The 27,601-nt window shown below is 41.2% G+C and overlaps 1 protein-coding gene across 1 annotated transcript in view; it reads left to right on the forward strand.

The window, feature by feature from the left end:
- Nucleotides 1-27,601, forward strand: part of AGMO (alkylglycerol monooxygenase) — a 362,895-nt gene that overhangs the window by 125,619 nt on the left and 209,675 nt on the right. The window contains exon 4 of the mRNA XM_027872515.1: nucleotides 16,127-16,230. Coding sequence (XP_027728316.1) covers nucleotides 16,127-16,230 — 104 coding nt within the window. The remainder of the gene's footprint in view (nucleotides 1-16,126; nucleotides 16,231-27,601) is intronic.

Below are 27,601 nucleotides of genomic sequence, written 5' to 3' on the forward strand. Positions count from 1 at the left end.
TATCTATCTATCTATCTATCTATCTATCTATCTATCTATCTATCTATGCCTGGAGTCAGAAAGACTTGATTTCAAATCTGGCCTTAGATACTTACTAGCTGTGTGACCTTCACCCTGTTTGCCTCAGTTTTCTCATCTGTAAATTAAGCTAGAGAAGGAACTGGCAAACCACTCTAGTAACTTTGCCTAGAAAACCCCCAATGGGTTAATGAAGAGTCAGACAGGACTGAAAAATGACTGAACAATAACTATACATATATATGTGGGTGTGTGTATTATAGTATAAGTGTGTCTGGAAATATATATATATATATATAAGTGTGTGTGTGTGTGTGTGTGTGTGTGTGTGTGTGTGTGTGTAATTTAGTAGTACCATGTGCCAGGTCTTGTGATAACTGCTGGGGAAAGAAATGTGAGCACTTAGACCGTGGCCTCAAGGAGCTTCCATTTTACTAAGTGAAGATAATGAAACCCACTGGGGAGTCATAGCCTATTGAGCCATAGAGTAATTAGCTGATCCATCCTCCCAGGGAAGAGTAGATTGGCTTTGATGACCATTCTCAGAGCTGGAGTGGGTGCGGAGAGTGACCAGCATGGTGGCATAGAGATTGCGGAAAGAATCTTGGAGGACTTGACAGTTCCCCCAAATCCAAAGTCGAGCTAAGTCTGGGGTAGGCTTCAAGTTCAGAAAATGTGATCTGTGAGTATTATCCCGCAGATAATCACCCACTGCCTTAGCCTCAACATGCCAAAGACTGGGGAGGTACAGGATTCACTTTTCCTATAATTGTAGTTACAGGCTCCCCACCCAATGGGCACAATTCTTAATTCTTCTCTCTTCAGGAGCAGCACATTGCAAAGCAGAAGAAGGGGTCTGGAGAATTGAATTGGAAATTTAGAAATGGATAACTTTGGAAATAAATAATGAGAATCTAAACCCAAAATTCTTCAAAGTACCCAACAGAAATATCATAAGCAAAGCCACTACTAGGGCAGAGAAATCAGGGCTTTGCTCCAGAGCGGGACATATATGATATGCAAAGATTAGCATTTGGGGACACCCCATCCATCTCAGCTCCTTTTCTTCCTTCTCGTCATTTGCTGACTGACAAATTCATTGGGGACTGAAATACTTGATGTGAACCTTAGACTCCTTGGCTGGAAGCAAGAAAGCTTGTTTTCTAAGTACAGGGTCAAGTGGTAAGACTATCCTTAAGCTATCATTGTCTTTCAGAAAGCTATGAATGAACTGAAGTCCAGGATACATCCTAGGAAGTTCTGTTTGTTATTTACAGGATAATTGGACTCCACTCAACTGGGCTCCATAAGGGAAGAATAAAGACAGGCAGACGGCCCCCACCTTGTCCATGGCCATTGGCATGGTGGTTTCTGTCCTCCCCCTCCCTCTGATCATTTCCTCATCGTTCTGCTTGCCTGGGGATTTCCTTCTGTGGATCCCTTCTCATCCTTTGGAGGCTATTTGTTCTTGGCTTTTGGAAGTGAGGGAGACAAATGAACTGAACCCTTGTTCCAAACACAACGCGGCAGAAGTTCCTGCCGTCTCCCCACGAGCTTGCTTCACAGATACCGGAGGAGGGCCTGCCAATCAATGCAAATCTTCTTGGCATAGGGGCCACTCTTGTCCCAAAGGTTCTTCCTCCTACTTGTGAGAGTCAGATCACTTTGCTTGTTAGTGATGTCCATTTTGGAAACAAGAAAATGGATTTTTTCTTGTTTTTAATCTACATGCATTATAGAAGCTGTGAGGTTAGTAGAGCATGGATCATAAACTTTGGACAGAAAGACTCCGAGAAGGCCAGAAGCCCATTCTCATCCTTGTAGAGTGTAAGAAACAGAGGCCCGAGATTTTTTAGTCAAGATGCCCAAGGTCATGTGGGTACCTGGTAAGCATCAGTGGCAGTCTTTGGCCCTGTTACTGGGGCTCCCAGGTCAGTGTGCTTACCACTCTGCTTCCACAAAGCTGGGACTCACAGACTGTGGGTCAGGAGACCTGGGTTCTAATCCCGGCTCTGCCAAAGACTAGCATCTGAGAGAGATGGTATAACAGCATGGACTCAGGGACTCCGTTTCCTTACTTGTAGGGGGAGGAGCTTGCATGAATAATTCCTGCATTCCCTTCTCATTTGATATTCTAGACATTTGTACTTAGGACAGGAAAGAGCACGGTGCAATGGATACGCTGCTGCAGATGGTAAGCTCCTTGAGGACGGGGACCGTCTTTTGCCTTTTTTGTAGCCTTAGCATTTAGCATACAGCCTGGCACACGGCAGGTACTTAATAATTTTTTTTTATTATTGACCTTGGAGACAAGAAAATGTGGGTACAAAATGTACTTCAAGAGCGAGTGTACTTGAGCAAGTCACTGACCAGGCTCAGTTTACTCCTTTGTAAACTATCTTGAAGATCTCCAGTAACAGCCTCCAGGTTTGTTCTGAGAATCAAATGAGTGAACAGACTTAAGGTGAAACCTTGCCATGCTACCAGAATGCTGGCCGCATTAATATTTAATATCTGCTTGGAGCATCCCTGCAAATCTTGAAAGCCTTATTTTAAATTAATAAAAGCTGCCAGTGCCCAAAGTGCCACGATGCAGTCATTTGTCTTCATTAGAGGGCAGGGATCCTCAGCCAACAGTCACTCACCAAGGAGTCCTCAAGTGCTCCCTTTATCCCAGTTTTACAGATGTGGAAACCAAGGTATAGAGAAATGCCATTTCTTGCCCAAAGTCTTAGTCCTAGAAGTGTAAGAGAAACCAAGCTGTGCGTGTGTATGGAAAGGGGATAGGGAGTTCAGGGAGCTAATCCCCCAGATGATAAAGGCAGGATTCAAAAAGGCTTTGGCTAGGTAGCAGTTTTGGCCTGTATTGGATGAGATGAAGTTTTATAGGGATAAACATAAAGTCTTTCCCGTGGGTTTTAAAAAAATACTTTGCAAAGTTTATGATTGGGGCAGGCTAGCCAGGCACTTTGTCTGAAAAAAAATATTTTTTAAAGCAGACCACAAGTTTAGTGGGAATCAATAGGGTGGTAGGGAAAGCCAGTCAAACCCATACGACCTCCAGTTAGATGTAGAGAAGTAGGTCCTGTCATTATCTCCATTTTACAGATAAGGAAACAGGCAAACAGAAATGAAGTGACTTGCCCAGGATCATATAGCTAGTAAGTGTCTAAGACTGGATTTGAACTCTGGACCTCCCTAAACCAAGCCCAGTACTCTATCCACTGAGCTACCGAACTGCCCATGTAAATAATAATAACCTAATTAATGTCTCAGGGAGGAAATGAGCATTTTTGAGTACCTACTATGTGTCAGGCACTGTGCTAAGCACTTTACATATATTATCTCATTTGATCCTCACAACAACAGTGAGAAGTAAGTGCTATTATTACTGCCATTTTACAGATAAGGAAACAGAATGAAGGAGGTTATGACTTGCCCAGGGTCACACAATTAGTAAATATCTGAGTCCAGATTTGAGCTCAGGTCTTTCTGCCTCCAGTGCTGGGACCTGTGGCACCCCCTGGCTGGAAAAGTAGACAGTTGCTAATCTAAAGGTACTCCCACTGTAACTGAAGACGGCCCCACGCAAAAGAGGGTGCAGCTGCAGAGCAGACAGCAAGACGTGAGTGTTGTGTCCCATGGCTGGGGACACAGACAACGTTCTGTGAATGATCTTGACACGTGGGCACCGTGGCACCAGGACCAAGGTCTGGATTCCAGAGACCAGTTAATACCATGTGGTTATTATTTCTGGCTAGATGAAGAGTGCACACAAGATGAACTTGGAGGTCCCTTTGAACTAGTCATCCTCCAGTATTCTCCAGCAGCAGTAGTGTGGCCAATAGAGCTCAGTAAGGCAACACCATGACTCCTAAACATTGCCTACCAATTCCCAGTGTAGGCATTTCATTTAACCAACACTTGTTAAGTGCCTGTTGTATTCCAGGTATCATGCTTGGCCCTGGAGACACAAGGACAAGAGTGAGATAGACTTTGCCCTCAAAGAGCTCCAACACATATGGGGAAGTAGTGTCCAAAGTTGGAAGTTGTGGCCTTAGAAGTCCCAAGGGGGTATGAGCAGAGCCATAGGCAAGTGAATTGTCTCATTCTTTCCAGTAGAAAATGCTAATGTAGGGGCAGCTAGGTGGTGCAGTGGATAGAGCACTGGCCCTGGATTCAGGAGGACCTGAATTCAAATTCAGCCTCAGACACATAACACTTACTAGCTGTGTGATCCTGGGCAAGTCACTTAACCCCATTGCCTAGCCAAAAAAACAAAAAAAAACAAAAACAAACAAACAAGAAAAAAAAAAGAAAATGCTAATGTTGATTTCAAGGTCAAGAGTAAGTGGTGCAAACCATGGTGAACATCTACATTATAGCTCAGGCAGATGGTGAGGTACCAGCCCTGGGCAAGCCTTGACATCATGACAGATCCTGGATGTGTCGGCATGACCCCACGCCATGGCTCAGGCTCGTCCCTATGATGGCCAAAGAATGGAAACTCCCGAACATTATCAAGGGATACACACACACATGTATACATATATGTATGCTTATCCATATACACACATATCGACACACAGGCACATTTATGTACACACACATACACATATATACACACATACATGCACACATGCATGCATGCATATATGTACATACACATATGCACACGTGTGTACATGCACATACACATATATGCACATACATGTGTGTGTACATATACTTATACTTATACACACATATGTACACTTATGTGCACACATATATACATTCATATATACACACATATATGTATACATATACGTAGACTTATACACATGCACACATATATACACACATACACACTTATGTATACACACATATGCACATATACACACATACACACATACATATATGTATACATACACTATACTTATACACACATATATACACACATACTCATTTATGTACAAACATATATACACACAGATACTCATACACACACACACACATTTGTCTTTGTACCCTTGCTGGTGAGCATGGTATCTGACACATAGTAGCTGCTAAATAAAAGTTTTTAAGCAGCTAGGTAGCCCAGTTGATAGAGCATTAGACTTGTAGTCAAGAAAAACTGAGTTTGAATCCTGCCTTGGACATTTATAAGCTGTGTGACCCTGCCTAAATCATTTAACCTCTGTCTGCCTCAGTTGCCTCATCTACAAAAGAGATGATAAATAATAACACCTACATGCCAGGGTTGTTGTGACAATCAAGTGAGATAATGAACATCAAAGGCTTTGCAAACCTCAAAGCACTATAGGAATGTTACCAATGTGGCAGCAGCTGCTGCTGAGAATAATGATGGTGATGGTGATGTCAGGCCACTAAGCAGAATTTCTCAGGTGTCAAACTATGCTTGGCCTTCCTCTTCCTATTTAGAAAGGGGTCTCTGGACAAAACGGGAAAATGATAAATTCTGCAGAAGACGTGGGAAAATTGGAACACTAATGCATTGTTGGTGGAGTTGTGAAATGATTCAACAATTTTGGAGAACAATTTGGAACTATGTCCAAAGGGCTATAAAAATGTTCATACCCTTTGACCCAGCAATAGTACTTCTAGGGCTGTATCCCAAAGAGATCATACGAATGGGAAAAAGACCCACATGTACAAAAATATCTATATATCTATATCTATATCTATATCTATATCTATATCTATATCTATATCTATATCTATATCTATATCTATATAGCAGCTCTTTCTGTGATGGTAAAGAATTGGAAATTGAGAGGATGCCCATCAGTCAGGGGAATGGCTGAACAAGTTGTGGTATATGAATGTAATGGACTACTATCGTGCTATAATAAATGCTGAGCAGGCAGACTTCAGAAAAACCTGGAAAGACTTGTATGGACTGATACTGAAGTGAACAGAACCAAGAGAACGTTGCACACAGTAAAGCCACACTGTGTGATGACTAACATTGATAGACTTAGCCCTTCTCAGCAATGCAAGGACATCTCCAAAGGTCTCATGATGGAAAATACCATCCACAACCACAGAAAGAACTATGGAGTTTGATGCAGATCAACCAGACCATTTGCTTTTTTTTTCTTCTGTTTTGTTTTGTTTCCTCTTTCTTGTGGTTCCTCCTCTTGGTTCCAGTTCTTCCTTAAAACATGACTAATGTGAAAATATGTTTAATAGGAATGTATATGTAGAGCCTATATCAGATTGCATGCTGTCTTGGGGTGAGAGGAAGGGAGAAAGGGGAGAAAAATTTAAAACTCAAAAGCGTATGGAAGTGATTGTTGAAAACTAAAAATAAATTAATAAAAAAATAAAAAAAAAATCACCTTGGCAAAAAAGGAGGGGGACCCTGAATGGCCCAGATGATATGTCCAGATATGCCTCTGCTGCCCAAGTTAAAAGGTTGTGTTTTGGGGTCTGCATCTCCAGAAGCAATGCTCACAGTCAGAGGGGAGATGGCTGGGGAGTCAAGAGAGCTCAAGGAGGGTGGAGACATGTTTTAGTTTGCTTCTCTGGAGAGATGATTTAGTGTTTGCTTGTCACCAAACATGGAGATGAAAAGGGGAAAATGTGATGAACTCTTCCGATGATTGATCCCCCACCCCAGTGTCTGTTGCTGGGGATGTTTGTGAAATGTGTCGAACACAAGTCCTCCAGCTTGGCCAAAGAATTCACTTTTTTTCTGGAGGAATTGGCATCATTCAGCAGTTGTCAGGGATCAGGGTTGGAAGCTCTAAGTAGACAGGTAGAAGAGCAAAGGAGCTGGAGGTGCCATCTCTGGGTAACCACTGCAGGAAGCCTCTGATACAGTGATGATAATATTGATGACATGGTTCATTCATTCAATGAGCAGACAACAGGCAAAGGAATGAGGACATATCTAGTGTCATCCACAGAGGACAGAATGGTCCAATTAGGCAGCTTTTTGATAGCTTGGGTCTGTTACTAATCTTAGTCTGTTCAGTTCAGCTCCATTAACTTCTCTGGCTCACTCACTAGTCATGCATGACTAAGCTGGGGCAGGGGAGGGGGGGATTTTTTGAGTTTCTCATGTCATTGGCACCTCCTACCTCGATAAGGGCCAAGAATTTCCATCATTCTGTTCATGCATGTGCAGGACGTCATAGGGTTCTGTCTCTTGCATGACAGAATGGTGATATCGAGGGAGAACAACCGTGCTGAGATGGGGAAGTCCATGTTGTCAGCAGGTAGGGTTGGCTCTCCCATCACTCATCCTTCAGAAAAAGGAAGATGCCAGGAAAGACCAACCCACTCAGCCAGATCCTTGGCAGAACTGGGTTTTTGATGTTTCAGATGGTTCAATTTCTCTTCAAGCTGTTTGTAAAGACACTACTCAGCTTCCCCACTCTGACGTGTAGGTCCCAAAGTCTTTTGGAGCACCTGCCTTTAGTAGGGTCCACTTTGTGATCCAGGACAATCAAGAGTCTCAGAACGTCACAGTGGGTGCGAGGAAGTATCCATCACATAGACTGGTACAGAATTCTTCCATAGCAAGCCCATCTTGCTAGCAGGGTAAGGTCTCCAGCAAACAGGTGAAGGGATAGATTATTGAAGGCCAAGTCTTTGAATGTGTCCATTAACCCAGGCAGATATTAGAGAGAGATACAGTCATGGATATGGGACCAGCAAGCAAGATGCCGAGGTCTCTGCTTAATTCAACATGTCCAAAACAGAGCTCATTATCTTTCCCCCTAAACCCTCCCTGCCTTCTACCTTCTCCATTACTGTCAAGGGTACCACCATCCTTCCAATTTCCCAGGCTCACAACATAGGGGTTATCCTGGACTCCTAACTTTCTTACACCCCACACCTCTCCCCCTCATCCAAGATGGTGTCAAGGCCCGTCCATTGTACCTTTGCGATTTCGTGCTAATATGTCCCCTTCTCTCTTCTGACATAGTCCCCACCCTGGTGCAGACCCTCATCACCTCATGCCTGGACTATTGTAATAGTGCAGGTGGGTCTGCCTGCCACAAGGCTCTCCCCACTCCAATCCATCCTCCATTCAGCCACTAAAGTGATTCTTCTAAAATGCAGGTCTGATTATGTCAATAAATGTTCAGTGTTTATGGAATAGATATTCAATAAACTCTATTAGTTCTGCATTGCCTCCAAGAGGAAAACGTTCTTTTTGGCATTCAAAGCCCTTCATAGCCTGGCCCCCTCCTGCCTTCCCAGTCTTTTTATACCGCACTCCCCCTTCTCAACAAGTAGCCTTCAATTTCCTGACTTTGGCATTCTGGCTATTCCATGAACCTGACACTCCATCTCTCTGCTCTGGGCATTTTAAAAAAAAATAATTTATTTATTTTTAGTTTTCAACAATCACTTCCATAAGCTTTTGAATTTTAAATTTTCTCTCCCTCCCTCCCCACCTCCCTCTCCAAGATGGTGTGCAATCTGATACAAGCTCTACATATACATTCCTATTAAATATATTTTCACATTAGTCATGTTGTAAAAAATTAGAATCAATAGGAGGAACCACAAGAAAGAAGAAACAAAACAAAACAGAAGAAGAAAAAAAGAGCAAATAGTATGCTTTGATCTGCCTTCAAACATAGTTCTTTTTTGGAAGTGGATAGCATTTTCTACCATGAGACTTTTGGAGATGTCTTACATCCTTGTATTCCTGAGAAGGGCTAAGTCTATCAAAGTCAGTCATTGTACGATATGGCTGTTACTGTGTACAACATTCTCCTGGTTCTGCTCACTTCACTCAGCATCAGTCCATACAGGTCTTTTCAGGTTTTTCTGAAGTCCACTTCCTCATCTGGACATTTTTTTTCCTGGCTGTCTCCCATGCCAGGAAGGCTTTCCTTTTCCTGCTCTGAGTACTGTCTTCCCTGGCTTCCTTCAAGTCTCAGCTAACATCCCACCTTCTACAAGAAGCCTTCCCCATTTCCTCTCAATTCAGTGGCTTCCCTCGGTTCATTATCTCCTATTTAAATTGTATATAGTTTCCTTTGTGTTCATTTGTTTGCATGTTATCTCCTCCATTGGATTGTAAGCTCCTTGAGGGCAGTGACTGTCTTTTTCTTCTTTTGTATTTGCAGTGCTTAGCACAGTGCCTGGTACATAGTAGGGCTTAATAAATATTGATCATCTGAAGAGAAGAGCCCACCATAACTTTAGCAGGGCCAATAAGTGTTCTTCAGAGGTAGGAGAGCAGTACAACAGATAAAACACTGGCTCTGGGATTAGGAAGGTTTGCGTTCAAATCTAGCCTCAGATACTAGTAACTGGGAGACCCTGGAAAAGACACTTGGACTTTTTCCTGCCTCAGTTTCCTTGACCATAGAATAGGAGTAAAATTATCCCCTGATTTCCAGGGTTGTTGTGAGGATCAGATGAGATGATATTTGTAAAGCTCTTAGCACAGTGCCAGACATGGAGGAGATGCTTAATAAATGCTTGTTTCTTTCCTCCCTCCTTCTTTCCTAGTGTTTTGTTTATTCCCCAGTCCGCTACAGGGCTTAGAATGACTGCTGTTTCTAAAGTCCCTTCCACTCCAACATTTTGTGATTCTATTAACATCTTGAAGACCTAGATGAGAAAAGAATCATTGGCAGATCATCCTCATCTGGGTCCCCTCTGGCAATGATGCAGAGAGGGGTTCTAAGCCATGAGGTGGATTCATAGACATTGGATCTATGATTGCAAGAGCAACATGTGGTCCTGTCCCTTTGGCAGCTTCATTCATTTCAATGCATCAGACATCTGTAAGGCAAAACATGGATCTTATTCTAAAGGAGGATCTCATGGAGAAGAACAAGGGATTTCTCAATATAAGGAGGTGACTACCTAAAACAGTTGACCTGGATAATTAATACCGGTGAAAGATGTCATCTTATTTCAGAAATCAAATATTAATATACTGTCAGCAGAAAAAAATAAAGACTTTCTCTTCATCTAGAATTACAACAAACATGTTGGAGGTTACAGAGTGAATCACTCCATTTTTATGTCTTTATCTCTTTACAATTCTTTCTCTCTCTTTGTCTCTAGTTTTCTATATCTGTCCTCTCACATTTAGACTAATTTATAAGCACTGATCACCCTGGTAAAATGTCTGCAAAAAATTACATGCTGACTACTTGATACCTCTTGGACTTTAGTAGGCAAATCATAAGAATTTGTGGGATGAATGAATGAAAAGCAAAATTGTATTTATTCCAGCTTTAAATGAATACGTGTCAATTTCCCTGAATGAGAAGGTTTAAAGGCTTAAAGATAGCTGGCTTTAGATTAAATTAAACAGTCTAATCCACTGGGTTCAGAGTCTCTAGTTAGTTTACAATACCCCATCCCATCTCACCTCATCCTGTCTCACACCAATGGGATCTGCCATCCAGCAGCAAGATGATAACAACGATTCACTAAACACCAACTTGGACCAATCAATCAACTAGTATTCTTTAAGCACCTACCATATAGGTCAAACCCTCCGCCTGGTGCTGGGATAACAAGACAAAAGCAAGGTAGCACCCGCCCATAATGAACTTAGGTTCAGAGGGCAGAGGGAATAGAGTGGGGATAGATGAACACATGCTTGGATATTCTTGGTCTCGCCAAACAGTTCAATTGTGGTGATAATTTGTGGATAAAATTTCCTTTTTTTTTTGGCAGGTGGCACTTAAGCACATACTTCTTACCCAAGATCATTTTAATTTTCCATTCAAGATTCTGACCATTGTTCATTCTTGTAAACCTTAAGCCCCCCTCATTTCCTATAGGTAAAGCAGCATTCATTTTACAAAGTAATTTCTGGGTTTTTTTCTTAAATCTTTTTTTTTAACATATAGAATTTCTTTCTTGGAGTGATAATAGTCCTTTCATCTCTTACATATTGTTCCCATTGGGGCTTCGTGGTACGTTCTTGGGGGCAGTCTCGAGCTTCTCCTGATTGTATTCATGAAGGAGCCACAGGAGTCTACCATTCACTTTTAAAACCCATTTTTGGAGATTCTTCCTGAAAACCATCTGACTCTACCTAACATGAACACAGACTTAAAAAAAATTACAGGGTCCCGCTTGAACCTTTCCCAATACTGAAAAAAAAAAATGACCGAGGTGAAGCAGTCAGATCCAGTTACAGTCCCCTGTTTGCACAGCTGGGCTTCATTGGGTGAGGGCTTGTGTTACACACAGTTTGTGATCGGAAGTAAATGCTTTTAAAACAACCAAAGAGACAGGTTTTTAACCTCCACCTCTTCAGATTCTTTGTTCCCTCACTGAGCTTCTGTGGAGGTCATGAGGAAGTTGGGCACCCATAGGTCATTAGCCTGCGATTGAAACTCACCTGAACAACCCATCCCCTAGTGAGTGCGTTAGCTTGGCTGCATTAAAATAGCATTAACAAATAAATAAATCCCAAAGGGCTTCATATTTTTCAAAGGCTTCTATTTGTAATGTCAGGGAAAGGGGGTAGTATGATGAAGGGTCTAGAAGGCGAGGAGGAGGAGGGAAGGGCACTTATTGGAAGAGGTTAATGATCTACACTACAGGAAGGTTGAAAAGCCAAAGGGAAAAAAAAAAAGCCCCAGGACCAGCCATAGTTAATCTCAGAGAATTTGTAGAATTTCAGCAGAGAAGCTCACATTTTCAAAGGGGCCTCAGAGGCTGCCGTGTTCACCCCAGATTCCTCCGCATCTTGACCAAGAATTGTTCACCCAGCTTTGCTTAAATTGAAGACTTCTACCTCCTGACTGACTGACTAGTGACCTTTTCACTTAATAGAAAGCCTAGCTTTTCTCTTTCCAGCTTCCAGCTTCAGGCTTTTGCCCTCTGGGGCCAAGCAGCACAAGCCTAATGCAGTTCTTTGGGATAGCCATTCAAATGCATGAAGACAGCTTTCCTCTCTCCTCCCAGCCCCTCCCCAGTCTTCTCTAGGCCAGGATAAACATTCCCAGTTACTTTAACTAATCCTCTTTTATCTTGAACGCAAGGCCCTGACACAATCTGGTTTCTCTCCCCTGGACTTTCTCTGGCTTATTAAGATTCTTCCTAAAACGGATGCCCAGCACAGAACACAGCGCCCTGAAAGGATAGCACCAGATCTCGGTGCTGCACACTCTCTCAGTGCACATAGAGTCTGGGTTTTCTTGACTCAGGTACTTCACTGTCAAAGTATCTTTTTCTTCCTGAGTTGAAATCATAAGGCATCTGAATCTTTCCAGAATGACCACACATCATTTCCTTCTATGATACAGATTCACCTACCAGCTGTTCTCCAAATCTAGCATCTTGAAGCCGACGTCCTGTAAGTATCTCAGAGACCTGAACATTCTGAACAGAATTCATTATGTGCCATCCCATCAGGCTTGCTTCTTTCCAATTTCTTCATTACTGTGGAGAGCACCACCATTTTGCTAATCGAATTCTGCAAAATTTATGTCAACTTCATTTCCTCTTACTTACTCCATATAGCAAATCATTTGCTAAATCTACGCATTTTTACCTCTACAACATCTTTTGCACGTGTCCCTTTGGCTCTGTTCACATGGGTCAATTGGATTGAAGGCCTTTACTACCTTTGGCTATTTCAATAGCCTTTGAGTAGGCCTTCCTGCCTCAAATATCTCCCATTCCAATCTGCCTTCCACACTGATGGCAATGTTCCCCTTTTACCAAAGGCAAGACCTAATTGATAAACTCCAGTACCTCTTCATTATCTCTAGGATCTGATATAAATGACTCTGTTTGACATTTAAATCCATAAAATCTCTTTCTCCACCTCACCTTCCAATGGAGTCCTCATGCTGGTAATGTCTTCTCTTTCACAGACTTGTTCTTCAGTTGTTGAATTCCTCTTCAGATCTTTCATTTGAAGATGTCTTCGTGCCAGGCATGCTCACTTCTAACCTGGCTCATCTCCTCCCCCTTTGGACTACCTTCTTCTACTCATTTTTTATGCGTTGTCTTTTCCCATTGGAATGTAAGTTCCTTGAGGGTGGGGACTGTCTTTTTGGTTTATATAGCTGTTCACAGAACAGCAGGGTTATAGTAAGCCTTCAATCACGGCTTTCTCAGATCTAATCTAATCTCCAGGGCTTTGCATTCGTTGTCCCCATATGTGGAAAATCCTTTTCCCCTGTCCATCCTTCTTGGAATCGTTAGCTTCCATGGAGGCATTGTAGCTGTCAATCAGTGGTTTTAATCATGACCGACTCTTCATCACCCCATCTGGGGTTTTCTTGACAAAGATACTGGAGTGGTTTGCCATTTCCTTCTCCAGCTCATTATACAGATGAGGAAACCGAGGCAAACAAAATTAGGTGACTTGCCTAGAATCACACATCTAATTGGTGTTCAAAATCAGATTTGAATTTAGGGAGTTGAGTCTTCCTGACTTCAGGCCTGGCACTCTGTGCGCTATGGTGCCACGCAGCTACCCCACTGAATGATTAGGCCATTCCTTTTAAGTTTCCATTTTTTCCCCTCTGTATTGATAATTCCCACCATTCCTAAGGTTTCATTTCTAGGCCAGGTCAGAAATGATGAATATCAATGCAGAGACACTGAGGTCACCTCTCATTTGTGCGTGAACAATTTCTTTGACAGTTTTACTCAAATACCTGCTATGGCTGGAGAGGGCTGCATTATCTACCAACTACTGGGCACCCCAGTTATCACAAATAAGTAAAGACTTTATGTCAATATTGTCCCCTTACCCAAACAAAGCATAGATAACATTGAACTTGAATGTGAGCAGATGAACACAGTCTTCTGGGTCTCCATCAGCCACCCCATCTACATTGTCAGTTAACTAAACCCTTCCTCTCAGACCCTAGCTGCGCTTTGTGCAGTGGATAAAGCACCAGGAGGACTCATCTTCCTGAGTTCAAATCCAGCCTCAGACACTTACTAACTGTGAGACCCTGGGGAAGTCACTTAACTCTGTTTGCCTCAGTTTCCTCATCTGCAAAATGAGCTGGACAAGGAAATGGCAAATCGCTCCAGTAGCTTTGTCGGGAAAACCCCAAAAGGGGTCACGGAGAGTCAGACATGACTGAATAACAATTGACCTTTGCATTTCCACTTGACAGCCTCCTACCTCCAGAATTCCCCTCACCCCACCCCCAAAGGGCGAAGAAAGCCACCTCGGTTTGTGGAATATGAACCGGGTCATGGTTTACACAGAAATGTGTAGCAAATCACAATGCCCTGCTGTGGCAATGGAGTCCCTGTATTCCCCAGCTCCAAAGACCACCCAGCCTTTTTCTTGCTCTCAGTGCCAAATCTCCATTCCTGAGCAGTCATGCCTAAATGATTGGCTCTCTGCTGGCACAGAAATAATCACCATCTCCATGTGGCTTTTTTTTCTTCATCTTTCTGGATTTTGAACAACTTAAACACTTAAACACCACTCTGTGACATGTAGAGCCGGGAGTGGGGAGTGGGGCTTTGGTCTTCCTTCATGGCAGGAAGGAAAGAATACTCAGCATGCAGAATGTGGATATGTTCTCCTTTGTGGAACTTCCATTGAAAATGTTTTCTTGGCAGATACAATGGGTTTTAAGAAGGGAACTCCACCTACTGCAACTTTGAAAACCCCAAATGAAATTAAAACTCCATCTCATAACCTTCAGATGAAAATGAAAGAATGTCCATGCTTCTTCTTATGTTTGAAGGGGAAAAAAAGTGGTATGGAGGGATGTGGGTAGAGGATGGATGGCATTCGCCCTGCTTTAATATTATGGTAAGCTATGGGTAATGCGTGTGTGTATGTGTCTACATATGGTGCATGTATGTGTATATATATGTATATATGTATGTATATATAGGCATATATATGCTTATAGACACATATATAAACGCATGTGTATATACATATGTATATGTATATATGTGTGTGTATGCATATATATCCTTAGTTATAATTCCTTAAAGAAAGTTATCATTTAAAGTCTTTGCAATCATACGACTTGGGAGCTCCGCTAGTAGAATTCTGTTTGTCCCTGAAAGAATCGCCACGATTCATCTATTCCCTGACCAGAGTATCATTGGATCATCTCTAAATCTCGAGGTGTGAGCAACCCAGGAGGCACCAGACAGGAAGCTTCCATCTCAGTTCAACCCAACAAGCATTTAAGTGTCTATCAGGTGATAGGCATCATGCAGGAAGCTGGAGTACAAGTATAGACAAAAATGAAGTGCCCTTTCCTACAAAGAGTTCACAAACATCATAGAGGGTGATTAAAATAGGCTAGGGCTAACCCCTGGGTATCCCTGGATAAGCGCTGGTACCCTGAGAGTACAATTGACGTTGTGTGCCTCCTTACACCCAGACACTTAGATCAGATTCTCTGCCTGGACCCTGTTCTCTGTGGGTGCTTCTTCGTGCCTTTGCCTTGGATTCCTCATCTGCAAAATGAACATGTAAATCACCTAGCATCTGTGAATCTCTGATCCTATGATCCTAGGACCATACTCAACAAAGACTACTGCTTGTAGCACTAGTGCTACTATCACTCCTCCCCCTCCTCCTCCTAAGCCTCTACTTCTGTGGGTGCTGCCACTAGTATTATTATTATTACTACTTTTAATACTACTGCTACTCCTAATAGTACCACTTCCACCACCACTACTACTACCCCCTACTATGGCTACTACTGGTATTATTGTTGCTATTGTTTCTGCTACTAATACACCACCACCACCACTACCACCATCACCACCACTACTACTATTACTACTACTACTACCACCACCACCACCACCACCGCCGCCACTACTGCTAAAGGAAAACAGTCCTTGCCATTTGGGAGCTCATAACCATGCATAGACAGTTAGTAAAACAAGGGCAGGGAGCAACCCTCTAGGGTCCCGTGATGAACTCCTCATTTCCCTTTTCTTCTTTTCCTTCTTCTCCTCTTCCTCTTTGCCTACCACGCATGCTTTATTTGTTTGATTGAGTAATCCTCCCATTGACTTAGTTTGGCACAGACAGTTAGGGTTTCTCTTCCTTCCTCATGAATGCTGGGTATGCACAATGGGAGTGGCAGGGACTTCTTTCCTTCCCTGGTGTTCTCCTTCTCATGGCTCTCCCACCTTGTATGTCTCACAGAGGTCAACATCATGTGGGCGGCACACCAGACACACCACAGCTCTGAGGACTACAACTTATCCACTGCACTCAGACAATCTGCCTTCCAAGTATATATGTCCTGGGTAAGTCACATGGAATGAGCTAGAGTGATAATATAATTCTCTTATTTAAAAAAGCACACACACATCATTCTTTTTTTTTTTTCCCTAAATAAATGGATAAGTAGCATCTCCTACATGTGCTTCCTCCTTTTCCCTATGACCATGTTCACACCAAGAAAGCGTTTTCTGGTGGGTCTTGATCCTGAGGCCTCAAACAGTCCCTCCAACCCAACCTGAGTGCTTTTCTCTGGAGAACTAAAGCACGTGTCAAAGAAAAGGAGGCGGGCAGTGGGAGGATGGCCTGTTGCCTGCAGTCTACCCTCACGAGGTGAGTGATGGAAATCACATGAAGACAATTTGGGTTCAGATTTAAGGAACTGATGCTTATCCTGTCTGACTCAGTAACTTCCAATCCTGCTGTGTTCTTGTCATGTCAGGATGGCCACAAAACATGATTGCAATTTCTATTTCCAGCCCAATCTTCCTCCCAGACCACTGGGGCCACTCCCAGCCCAGTACAAGTGCTCACCGCCTTTTTCCAGGATGGCACTATCAACCTCCTAATTGAGCTTGTAGTATCTTTTTGCTCCAGCCCATCTTGCATACAGCCCAGGAAGGATTTTTCAAATTCTTTGTATTTCTGTTTCCAATATTGAGCAGAATGATTCACTCAGTCACTAAATATTTAAGGCCATGTCTTGGGCTTGATGTACATAGTAGGTACCTTATAAATGATTGATAATTGTTGCTATTGATACTCATCAGGAAAACACTCCTAAAACACAGGTCTTAGCATGTCACTACCAAGCTCAAGAATTCTCACCAGCTTTCTATTGCCTCTGGGATCAAATATACATAAAATAAATATAGATCTACAATGACAGATTTCTAATAATAACACACAGACAAAATTAATCTTTTAACTTGGCATTTAAAGTTTCCCACAATTTGCTTCAAAATATCTTCCCTAAATTCTTTCACATCATTGCCCTTGCCACACACACTCTGCGGGCTAGAATGTACTGCTACCTGTTCCCTGATTTGTTATTCCCACCTCCGTACCTTTGCACTTGAAATGTGCTCCCTCCTTTCCTTGGCCTCATATAATTAACAGTTTTTTGGCTTTGCAGAGCCCCTCCTACAGGAAGCCTTCTCTGAACTTCCTCCTTGTTTGTGCTGTCAGTAGGCTCAAAGGATCTTGTATCATCTTATATTCCCCAGTACAATATACATTCCTTTAGACCAAAGATTACCTTTTGTATGTCTTTGTTTTGTGCAGCACCAACTGGAGTTGGTGCCCGTGGTGCCAAAAGGAAAGAATGGCGGACATGACTTTCTCTTATGACCCCCCTCCATCCAAATGACACACGACTTTGCATCTTAACAGGCCTTGGCCTCTAGTGCTGGTCTCGTCCTACCAGCCTGCAAACTAAAGCCTCTCTGCTCAGCAGAACAGGCCCAACCAAGGCTAGCTAGTGAAAGGCAGAGACCAGGCCAGAACCTCCACCTACCAGATCAATGTTCTTTTCCCTTGACCATATTGTTTACTATATTGAGTGATTATCAAAGAAGTCAAACACATTCTCCACCGTGTATCCTTTGTTTGCTTCCTGGATTTTCTAATATGAATATATTATCATAATAGATAATACTACTCCCTCCCTCTGCTCAGCTTTGGACCATATACTTTGAGTCTATGCTGTCCTGTGTGGTGAGTGAGTCACTGACAACCGACCTTATTCAGGCCACACCAGACCACACAGCTGGCCTTCACATTCCATCCAGCCATACACTCCAGGCTCTTATTCTGGGAATAAGAAAAAAATCAAAATTCTGACTGCTTCTGGAAAGGGCCTAGGAATCAACTCTGCTCTGGCTATTGCCACCACTTCTGTGACTGCTCAGATCAAGCCATCTGTTCTTGGCCACTACTACCCATGACAATTGTCTGCCCCTATCAGAATGCAAGTCCTCTGAGGTCGAGATGTTGCTTTCGCATCCCCAGGTCTTAATGCATAGTGAATACTTCATAAATTCTCTGCATTCATTCATTCATTCGGTCATTTTTTGTGTTCTCAGGGCCTTACACATAAGAATCATTTGTTAAAGAGCTCGTTCAATCGAGCTAAATTGAATTCAGTGAGGCATAGTCAGCCAATCAACACGTACTAAGTGCTCTTTATTATATGCCAGGCACTCTGCTGGGTGTGGGCATACAAAGCTAGACAGGAAATAGGCCCAGGTCTCAACAACCTGACATTCTATCTAGGCTGCTATAAGGGATACTGGCATCTCAAGACTTGTTTTCCCTACTGCTGCCTCAGGTATAAGCTTGACTTGTTGTATTAGCGTCTCTGTATTGTAATGACCCTGATCCATCTTAGCTTTTCTCATTGTCCAAACACTGGGCATGGGGGTAAATTTGAAAATGGACACAGTAGTTTTAATAATAATGTTAACTAACATTTATATAACATTTTAAGATTGGCTAAGCACTTTATGACTACATCCTCATCACCACTCTAAAAGATAGTTGTTTATCCTCTCCTTTTTGCAGATGAAGGAACTGAGGCATAGAGAGTTAATGACTTGCCCAGGATCATACACTAGCAGTGTTTGATGTAGTATTTGAACTTAGATCTTATTGAGGTCCAGCATTCTAAGTACTGTACCATATAGATGACTAACTCTTAGGTCCCTCACTTCTACAGTGGTGAATTAAGGTTATCAAAGGTGTTTTTTGCTTTAGAAATGTATATTTGTATATGTGAATGATTTTGTATATACATAAATTTATGGATAGCTAGATGGTACAGTGGATAGAGCCCTGGTTCTAGAGTCAGGAAGACATCTTCCTGGTGCAGACACTTACTAGCTGTGTGCCCCTGGACAAGTCACTTAACCTTGTGTCTGACTCAGTTTCCTCATCTGTAAAATGAGTTGGGGAAGGAAATGGTAAATCATGCCAAGATCTTTGCCAAGATAACCCCAAATAGGGTCACAAAGAGTTGGATACGATCGAAAAATGACTGAACAACAATATAAATTTATGTATATACATAGATTTGTACATATACACATGTGTGTAAATAACTACATGGATTTATATTCCAACATTTCATCAAAATACCAATAGCCACTCATATTTGGATATCACCATCAAGTTTACATAATCCTTTGCTGTCACAGATCTTAAGTCAGTAATAAATATATTATTTTCCCTATTTTACAAATGAGAAGAATGACTCAGAAGAGTCAGTGATTTCCCCAAAGTCACCCAGTTAGTACATCCTAGGGGAAGAATTCTATTCCATATTGAGGCTCCTAGAGTTGAAATGATGGGACAGAAGGCTGTGGGTTGGTCAGTCAATAATATTTATTAAGGTAAGGCACAGTGCTAAGCTTTGGGGATACAAACAAAGGCAAAAGACAGTCCCAGCCTTGAGAAGCTCCCAGTCTAATGGTTGGAGCAGAGCGAAACCTACCCAGGCATTACTTCACCCCTGGAAGGTGGCTTTCCCCTGTTCCATCCTTGGCCTTGAGTAGATCACATCCCCTTTTTGTTCTGCCAGCTTCGAACTGAGTGGGCTGGCCAAAGAAAGAGCTGGCCCACCTCCCTGGGAGGACTGGAATCACAGAGAGACAGTCCGGTCACATGGATAGAGTGCTGATATCAGGCCAGTCACTAGCTACATAGCTCGAGGAAAGTCACTTCTCCTCTTCTGGTCATCAGTCTCCTCATCTGTGAAATGGAAGATGTTAAACTCAATGACCTCCAGGGTCTCCTACAGCTCAAAATCCATGTTCTCCTTTATTCAAGGGCAAAGGTCTCAAAGCCTGTCTTGGTTAGTGAATGAGTGGATGAGCCTGTGTGTTTCAAGTATTCCTATTTAGTGACAGCAAGGGTCCTGATTCCTCAAAGTTTATTTACAATGTTATTGAATAAGTAGAATCCATCTTGAGATAGGTCTCTGGTGGGTTTGATCTGAATCTCCCTGGAGACCAAAAAACAGACAGAGTGACCTTTCAGAGGCTCTTGATTCCTCCTCAACCTTTACATACTTTCAAGCTGTTTTTATGTGGAATGATAAACAAGTCATGGGACTTGGGAGTTGCTTAGGCAACAAGGCACCTTGGAATAAATGATCAATCGGCCATGTCTTCAAAGGGAGAGTGCAACTATCAAAGAAAAAATAATTTATGATCAGAAAGTTCTTCTTCTCACCTGTGATGGCTGAGATGCCAGAGGGAAGCTTTTTTTTGTTTAAACTACTGTGAAATTAAGGTGATAATCTAATATTAAAAATAATAATAATGGTTGATGTTAAAAGCCCAATGTTAACTAGAAATGCTAAACCAAAGTGTGAGTGTTCTGCAAGCTGGATTCAATAAAGATTGCCCATTTAATGTGGCTCTCAATATCCTCCAAATGCTAGTTCCCCCTACATAGTTACCCTATAATTATGTTTATGTTTATTCCATCTAAACCTATACATTATCATATCTGTCTATCTATCTATCTATCTATCCATCTAATCTATGTCCCTCATTAGAAAATAAATTCTTTATTAGGATGATATATTACTTTCCATTTCATATACATTTCTGTATGTAATAATTAATTCACCAATTTAACAGTTAGCAGATCTCTCCAGGAGGCCCATACCACCCTCCCCCCCATCTCAAATAAGAAAATAGGCAGGTAAATAGACCCAAGAAAAGTAAGTACAGAGCCACATCAGCATCCAAGTGTGTGTAAAGTGAGGATAATTGTGGGACCTCTTTCCTAGGGTTGTAGTCAGGAATAAATGAGCTAGCATTTGCAAAGCACTTTTCAAACCTTAAAGGGCTCATGCTGTTAGTGCTTATGCCTGGACAGGAGTACAGCAGGGGCCAACTTGTAGCTTGTAGCCAAGGGAGGTCCTACGTGGATTGAAAAGCTCTGAGGGTTACTGAGCATGAGCCCTGGGAAGTAGAGTACTGCCCTAGGAATGGAGGCTGTTCCAGGGCGTGTTCTCTCCTAGAAGATGTTGGTTTTTAAATTCCAAATGAGCATCTTCAGGCTCTGGAATTGAAAAAGGGAAACTGAGGAGAACAACTGCACTCTGTCGATCTGACAGCCTTGAGTCCCAAGTGGAAAGTCAGTTCCAAGGTAAGCAGGAGATATCTGTTCCAGACATTGAGGATTTTTTTGGCTCAGAAGCATTATACTAGAAACATAAGCAAAAGATATAGACAAAAAGGAGACTGAGTAAAAAGAACCTGAATGAGTCAGGCACAGAAAAAAATAGAAATAATTATTATGTTAAAAAGAATGACAATAAAAATGCAAAAATGTATGGAAAATAGACAAATAATTTTCAGATACTAACATCCAAATTTATATGGAAACCAAAACTGAGAATTCAGAGAAAATAAATGGTCAAGTATATACAAATTTTTAAAATTGATAAATTAACCCTATTTCAAAAAGAGATATGCAATAAGCAAAATGATTTATCAAAAGGAGGAAAGAAACCCTCAATCCAGATGAATTCAGAGGTAATTCTACGAGATGTTTAAAGAACAATTAATATCTCTTCTACACTGCCCTGCCCCCTCAATACACAAACACGTGTAATATTAACAGTAACTAAGAAGAAGGTAGTCTACCAAACTGCTGATTGGTCCTAGGGAGGCAAAGATAGTTCAATATAAGGAAAATAGCATAAATAATCCTATAATCCAGAAAACTAATATAATGATATAAAAATTATAGTACTCATTAAAAAAATTGAAAAGTAGAGTCTTGGAAATACTTTTAAAAATAAAATCTTTTCTATATGTATATGTAATTATCTGTATCTATGTCTATTTGTGGGGAGAAAAAAAACAAAAAACAAACAAAAAAAACTATGAGCTAATAACCATAGGAATACATGATAGATGCCTCTCTCCTCCACTATTATTTCAATTAGTACTAAAAATTTGAAGTATATAAATAAGATAAGAGAGAAAAATTTTAATGCCTTACTACTGGGCACAAGGAGACAACATTAGTACTATTTGCAGATGACTTGATGATTTACTTAGTAAATCAGAAAAGAAATTAATTAGATGATTAATAGCTTCTTTCCCCCCATCATGACTTTCAGAGTCAAAGGCTCCTGTGTGGATACCAGGGATTGTCCCCATCCTTTTTTGAACCACTATAGTTTCAGTATTCAGTTATGTTAAATTAACTTCTGAGCACATTAAACCTGTGTCTGTTGACACCTCAGTCACAGTATGACTTCCCTACATCTACTTTCTCCTTTGATGTATTTCCATGTCACTTCATCCCTTCTCCCAAAGTCCTGTCCCATTTCTGGATCTCTGTGTGTATGGTCCCCCACAACACATTCACTGTTAATACTGTCTTCTTACTCCCTGGCTATACTCATTATTTTAGCAAAATGTTCTTAAGGTTAGGTCTGACCATGACCCTTCCCAACACTGTCTGCCCTCCCCCCACCAAAAAAATCATAAATGACTTAACAAGTATAAAATGAGATCTGTGATGTGTGGGTTAGACTCCTTCAAAGGGTCTTGAGCCTTTAGACAATGCCATGCTGTCCAAAGGTATTGGTTTTACCACCCGTTGTTTTCCTGGCATTGGTGTTGCTTTACCCCTCCCTCTACCCCTTTGATAAACGAGAAGCTACAGGACTCCAGTCAACACTTCTCTCTACAACCCAGTACATTATGATTATTCCAGGAGAACATAGAGATTCAGGGCAGACAAAAGTTTCAAAGCAAATCTCACTTTGTTACTGCAGCGTTATTGGGAGTGAAGGTTCTATTGCTCATCCTTGGGACTTAAAGAACTTGTAGCTTGGTGGATAAATAAACATGTAGCTAAACTCACATTGCTTATAGTACTTAAAAATTCGATATGTCTGGGCAAAAGAAGTCCCTGTAGGCCTGTGTATGATCATGCCTTTAAATCCTTAGCAATTCCATCCTCATATCTCTTGTCATATTAAAAAAAGGAAAAAGAAAAAAAATAAAAATTTAACAAAACCTCTGTGGATCTCTTTGGGAGTAGAAGGAGAACATAGATTCTTTTCATGTACTATGGTGAGGGTCTTTAAGGCATCCGCCCCCCATCTTGACAAATTAAAAAAAAAAAACAAGCCATTGGCTAGCAATTAAGCAAACCTGGGCCACTGCACACCATGCCTGCCTTCTAACTGCAGAGGCAGCTAGCTGGCACAGTGGATAGAGTTCTGGACCTGGAGTCACAAAAATCTTAGTTCAAATCCAGTCTCAAACATGTACTAGCTGTGTGGTTTGCCTCAGTTTCCTCCATTGTAAAATGGAGCTAATAACAGCACCTACCTCTGTGGGCTGTGAGGATAAAATGAGATGACATTTATAAAATGCTTAGCACAGTGCCTGAACATAATAGGTGCTACATAAATGTTCATTCCCATTTCTCTAATCAATTGTGATTTAGAGCATTTTTTCATATGACTATAGATAGTTTTAATTTCTTCATCTGAGAACTGCCTGTTCATATCCTTTGACCATTTATCAATTGGTGAATGACTTGTATTCTTATAAATTTGACTTAATTCTCTATGTATTTTAGAAATGAGGCCCTTATCATAGAGACTGGTTATAAAAATTCTTTCCCAATTTTCTACTTTCCTTCTAATCTTAGTTGCATTGGCTTTGTGCAAAAAGTTTTCAATGTAATGTAATCAAAGTTATCCATTTTGCATTTCTCTCTCTCCTGTTTGGTCATGAATTTTTCTGTTCTCCATAAATCTGATAGGTAAACTATTCCTTGCTCTCCCAGTTTGCTTACAATACCAGCTTTTATATCTAAATCATGAACCCATTTTGACTTTATTTGAGGTATCACGTCACACCTATCATATTGGCCAACATGACATAACAGGAAAATGATAAATGTTGGAGAAGATGTGGGAAAATTGGAACACTAATGCATTATTAGTGTAGTTATAAATGATCCAACCATTTTGGAAAACAATTTGGAACTATGCCCAAAGGGCTATAAAAATGTGCATACCCCTTGACCCAGCAATCGCACTTCTAGGACTATATCCCAAAGAGATCATACAAATAGGAAAAGGACCCATATGTACAAAAATATTTGTAGCAACTCTTTTGGGGGTGGCAAAGAATTAGAAATTGAGAGGGTGCCCATCAATTGGGGAATGGCTGAACAAATTGTGGTATATGAATGTAATGGAATACTATTGTGCTATAAGAAATAATGAGCAGGCAGACTTCAGAAAAATCTGGAAAGACTTATATGGACTGATGCTGAATGAAGTGAGCAGAACCAGGAGAACATTGTACACAGTAATAGCCATGTTGTGCAATGACTAATATTGATAGACTTAACTCTTCTCAGCAATCCAAGGATCTAAGACATCTCCAAAGGCCTCATGATGAAGAATGCCATCCACATCCAGAGAAAGAACTATGGAGTTTGAATGCAGATCAAAGCTTACTATTTGCTGTTTTTTTTCTTCTGTTGTGCTTTGTTTCCTCTTTCTAGTGGTTCCTCCTATTGGTTGTCATTCTTACTTACAACTTCACTAATATGACAATGTGCTTAATAGGAATGTATATGTATAGCCTATATCAGACTGCCCACTGTCTTGGGGAGGGAGGTAGGGAGGGAAGGGAAGAAAAAATTTAAAACTCAAAAGCTTTTGGAAGTGATTGTTGAGAAATCAACATAAATTAATAAAGTTAAAAAAAGAAAAAAAATAAATGTTCATTCCCTTCTCTTCTTTCCATTCTTCAATCACCATTAAAGTTTTAAATGAGTTACATTCTACAATAGACCACACAAGTGGTAGTCTGGCAAAGAAACAAAACAAGGTGGATTTTAATTTCCCTAATAGGCTGCTAGGTGGCTCAATGGAGAGGGTATTGGACCTGGAGTCAGGAAGACCTAAGTTCAAATCTGGCCTTAAACACTCACTAGCTGTGTAACCCTGGGCAATTCACTTAACCATCGTTTGCCTTAGTCCACTGGTGAAGGAAATGGCAAATCTCTCCTATATTCATGAAAAGATGGACACTATTAAATAACAACAACTTTTTTTTTTTGGTATGGTCAGCTAGGTGGTACAACGAATAGAGCACTGGGCCTGGAGTCAAGAAGATCTGAGTTCAAATCTAGCTTTAGACATTTACTAGCCGAGTGACTGTGGGCAAGTCACTTAATGCCTATTTGTCTCAGTTCCTCTCTGTAAAAGAGGGGCCCACTGAGGAATGAAATGGCAAACCACTCCAGTACCTTCGCCAACAGAACCCCATGGGGGAGCCAAGATGGCAGAGTAAAAACAGTGACTTGCTTTAACTCTCCCCCAAACTCTTCCAAATACTTGTAAAAATGACTCTAAACAAATTCTAAAGTGGCAGAACCCACAAAAAGAAAGAGTTAAACAAATTTCCAGCCCAAGACAACCTGGATGGTTGATTGGAAAGGTATATCATGCTGGGCTGGGAGAGGAATGCTGTTTGGCATGGGTGCAGGCCTCAGCGAACCTGAAGCAGGGGATTGAATCATGGACAGCTATAGTGGTTTCCAGACTTCTCAACCCATGAATGCCAAAGACAACTTAGAAGGTCAGTAGGAAAAGTCTGTGTCTGTGGGGAGAGAGAGAAGCACTCTCTCAACCCCAGTCACTGAGTGTGGCCCTGGGGCAGTGGCTGCCTCCAGAGCTTCAGGCCTACAGACTGAGGGGGAATAGAGTGACTGATCAGAGGGAAATTGCAGGGATCTCGGTGCTGGTGCAGTATTCTCTTGTTTTGCATGTGCTTGGATCTGGGTCACAGTTCTGGGTGGTGGTCCTGGGATAAGAAGGAGAGCTGGTGTGGTGGAGCTCATAGTGGCAGTGGAGAGGAAATCCTTCTCACAGTTCCAAGACAGAAAAGAGTGCTTGTGGTCACTCATAGAACAGAGCACAGGCCAGGAAAAGAGTAAATACTTTGCCCCTTATCATACCACCTTGGAAGAACTAAAAATTTACAGGATCCTAGAAGTATCTCTGAAAACAGCTGCACAAAATCCTCAAAGCTTGGCACAGTACATTCTCCACACTGGAAGCAGACCGCTACCTTAACAAAGAGTTTAAAACTCAAGCAATTGGCTGGGATCATGAGCAAGTAGCACAAAAAGAGTCAGACCGTAGAATCTTACTTTGGTAACAAAAAAGATCAAAACATACAACCAGAAGACAACAAAGTCACAATTCCTACATCCAAAGCCCCCAAGAAATGAATCAGTCCCAGGCCATGGAAGAGCTTAAAAAGGATTTTGAGAAGCAAGTAAGAGAAGTAGAGGAAAAACTGAGTGATTCAAGAAAATTATAAAAAAAAAGTCAACTGCTTGTTAAAGGAAACCCAAAAAATTACTGAACAAAATACACCTTAAAAAATAGCCTAACCCAAATGGCAAAAGAGGTCCAAAAAGCCAATGAGGAGAAGAATGCCTTCAAAAGCAGAATTGTCCAAATGGAAAAGGAAGTCCAAATGCTTACTGAAGAAGCTACTTCCTTTAAATTAGAATGGAACAATTGGAAGCTAGTGACTTTATGAGAAATCAAGATACGGTAAAACAAATTCAAAGGAATGAAAAAAATGAAATATCTCATTGGAAAAACAACTGATCCAGGAGAGAGAATTTAAAAAACTATTGGACTGTCTGAAAGCCATGATCCAAAAAAGAGCCTAGATATCATCTTTCAAAAAATTATCAAGGAAAGCTGCCCTGATATTTTAGAACCAGAGGGCAAAATAGAAATTGAAAGAATCCACTGATCACCTCCTGAAAGAGATCCCCAAAGGAAATCTCCTAGGAATATTGTAGCCAAATTCCAGAATTCCCAGGTCAAGGAGAAAATATTATAAGCAGCCAGAAAGGAACTATTCCAGTATTGTGGATACACAATCAGGATAACCCAAGATTAAGCAGCTTCTATATTAAGGGACCACAGAGCTTGGAACATAATATTCTGGAAGGCAAAGGAGATAGGATTACAACCAAGAATCACCTACCCAGCAAAACTGAATATAATCCTTCAGGGGAAAAAAAATGGACATTTAGTGAAATAGAGGACTTCCAAGCATTCTTGATGAAAAGACCAGAGCTGAGTAGAAAATTTGACTTTCAGATAAAAGATTCAAGAGAAACATGAAGATGTAAACAGGAAAGAGAAATCATAAGAGACTTATTACATTTGAACTGTTTACATTCTGTATGGAAAGATGATATTTGTAACTCATGAGTCCTTAGTCAGTATTAGTGTAGTTGGAGGGAAAAATATATATATGTAGATAGATAGATAGATAGATAGATAGATAGATAGATAGATAGATAGATAGA

This window comes from Vombatus ursinus, unplaced genomic scaffold (assembly GCF_900497805.2).
Source record: "Vombatus ursinus unplaced genomic scaffold, bare-nosed wombat genome assembly UNPS02014799.1, whole genome shotgun sequence".
Taxonomy (NCBI): domain Eukaryota; kingdom Metazoa; phylum Chordata; class Mammalia; order Diprotodontia; family Vombatidae; genus Vombatus; species Vombatus ursinus.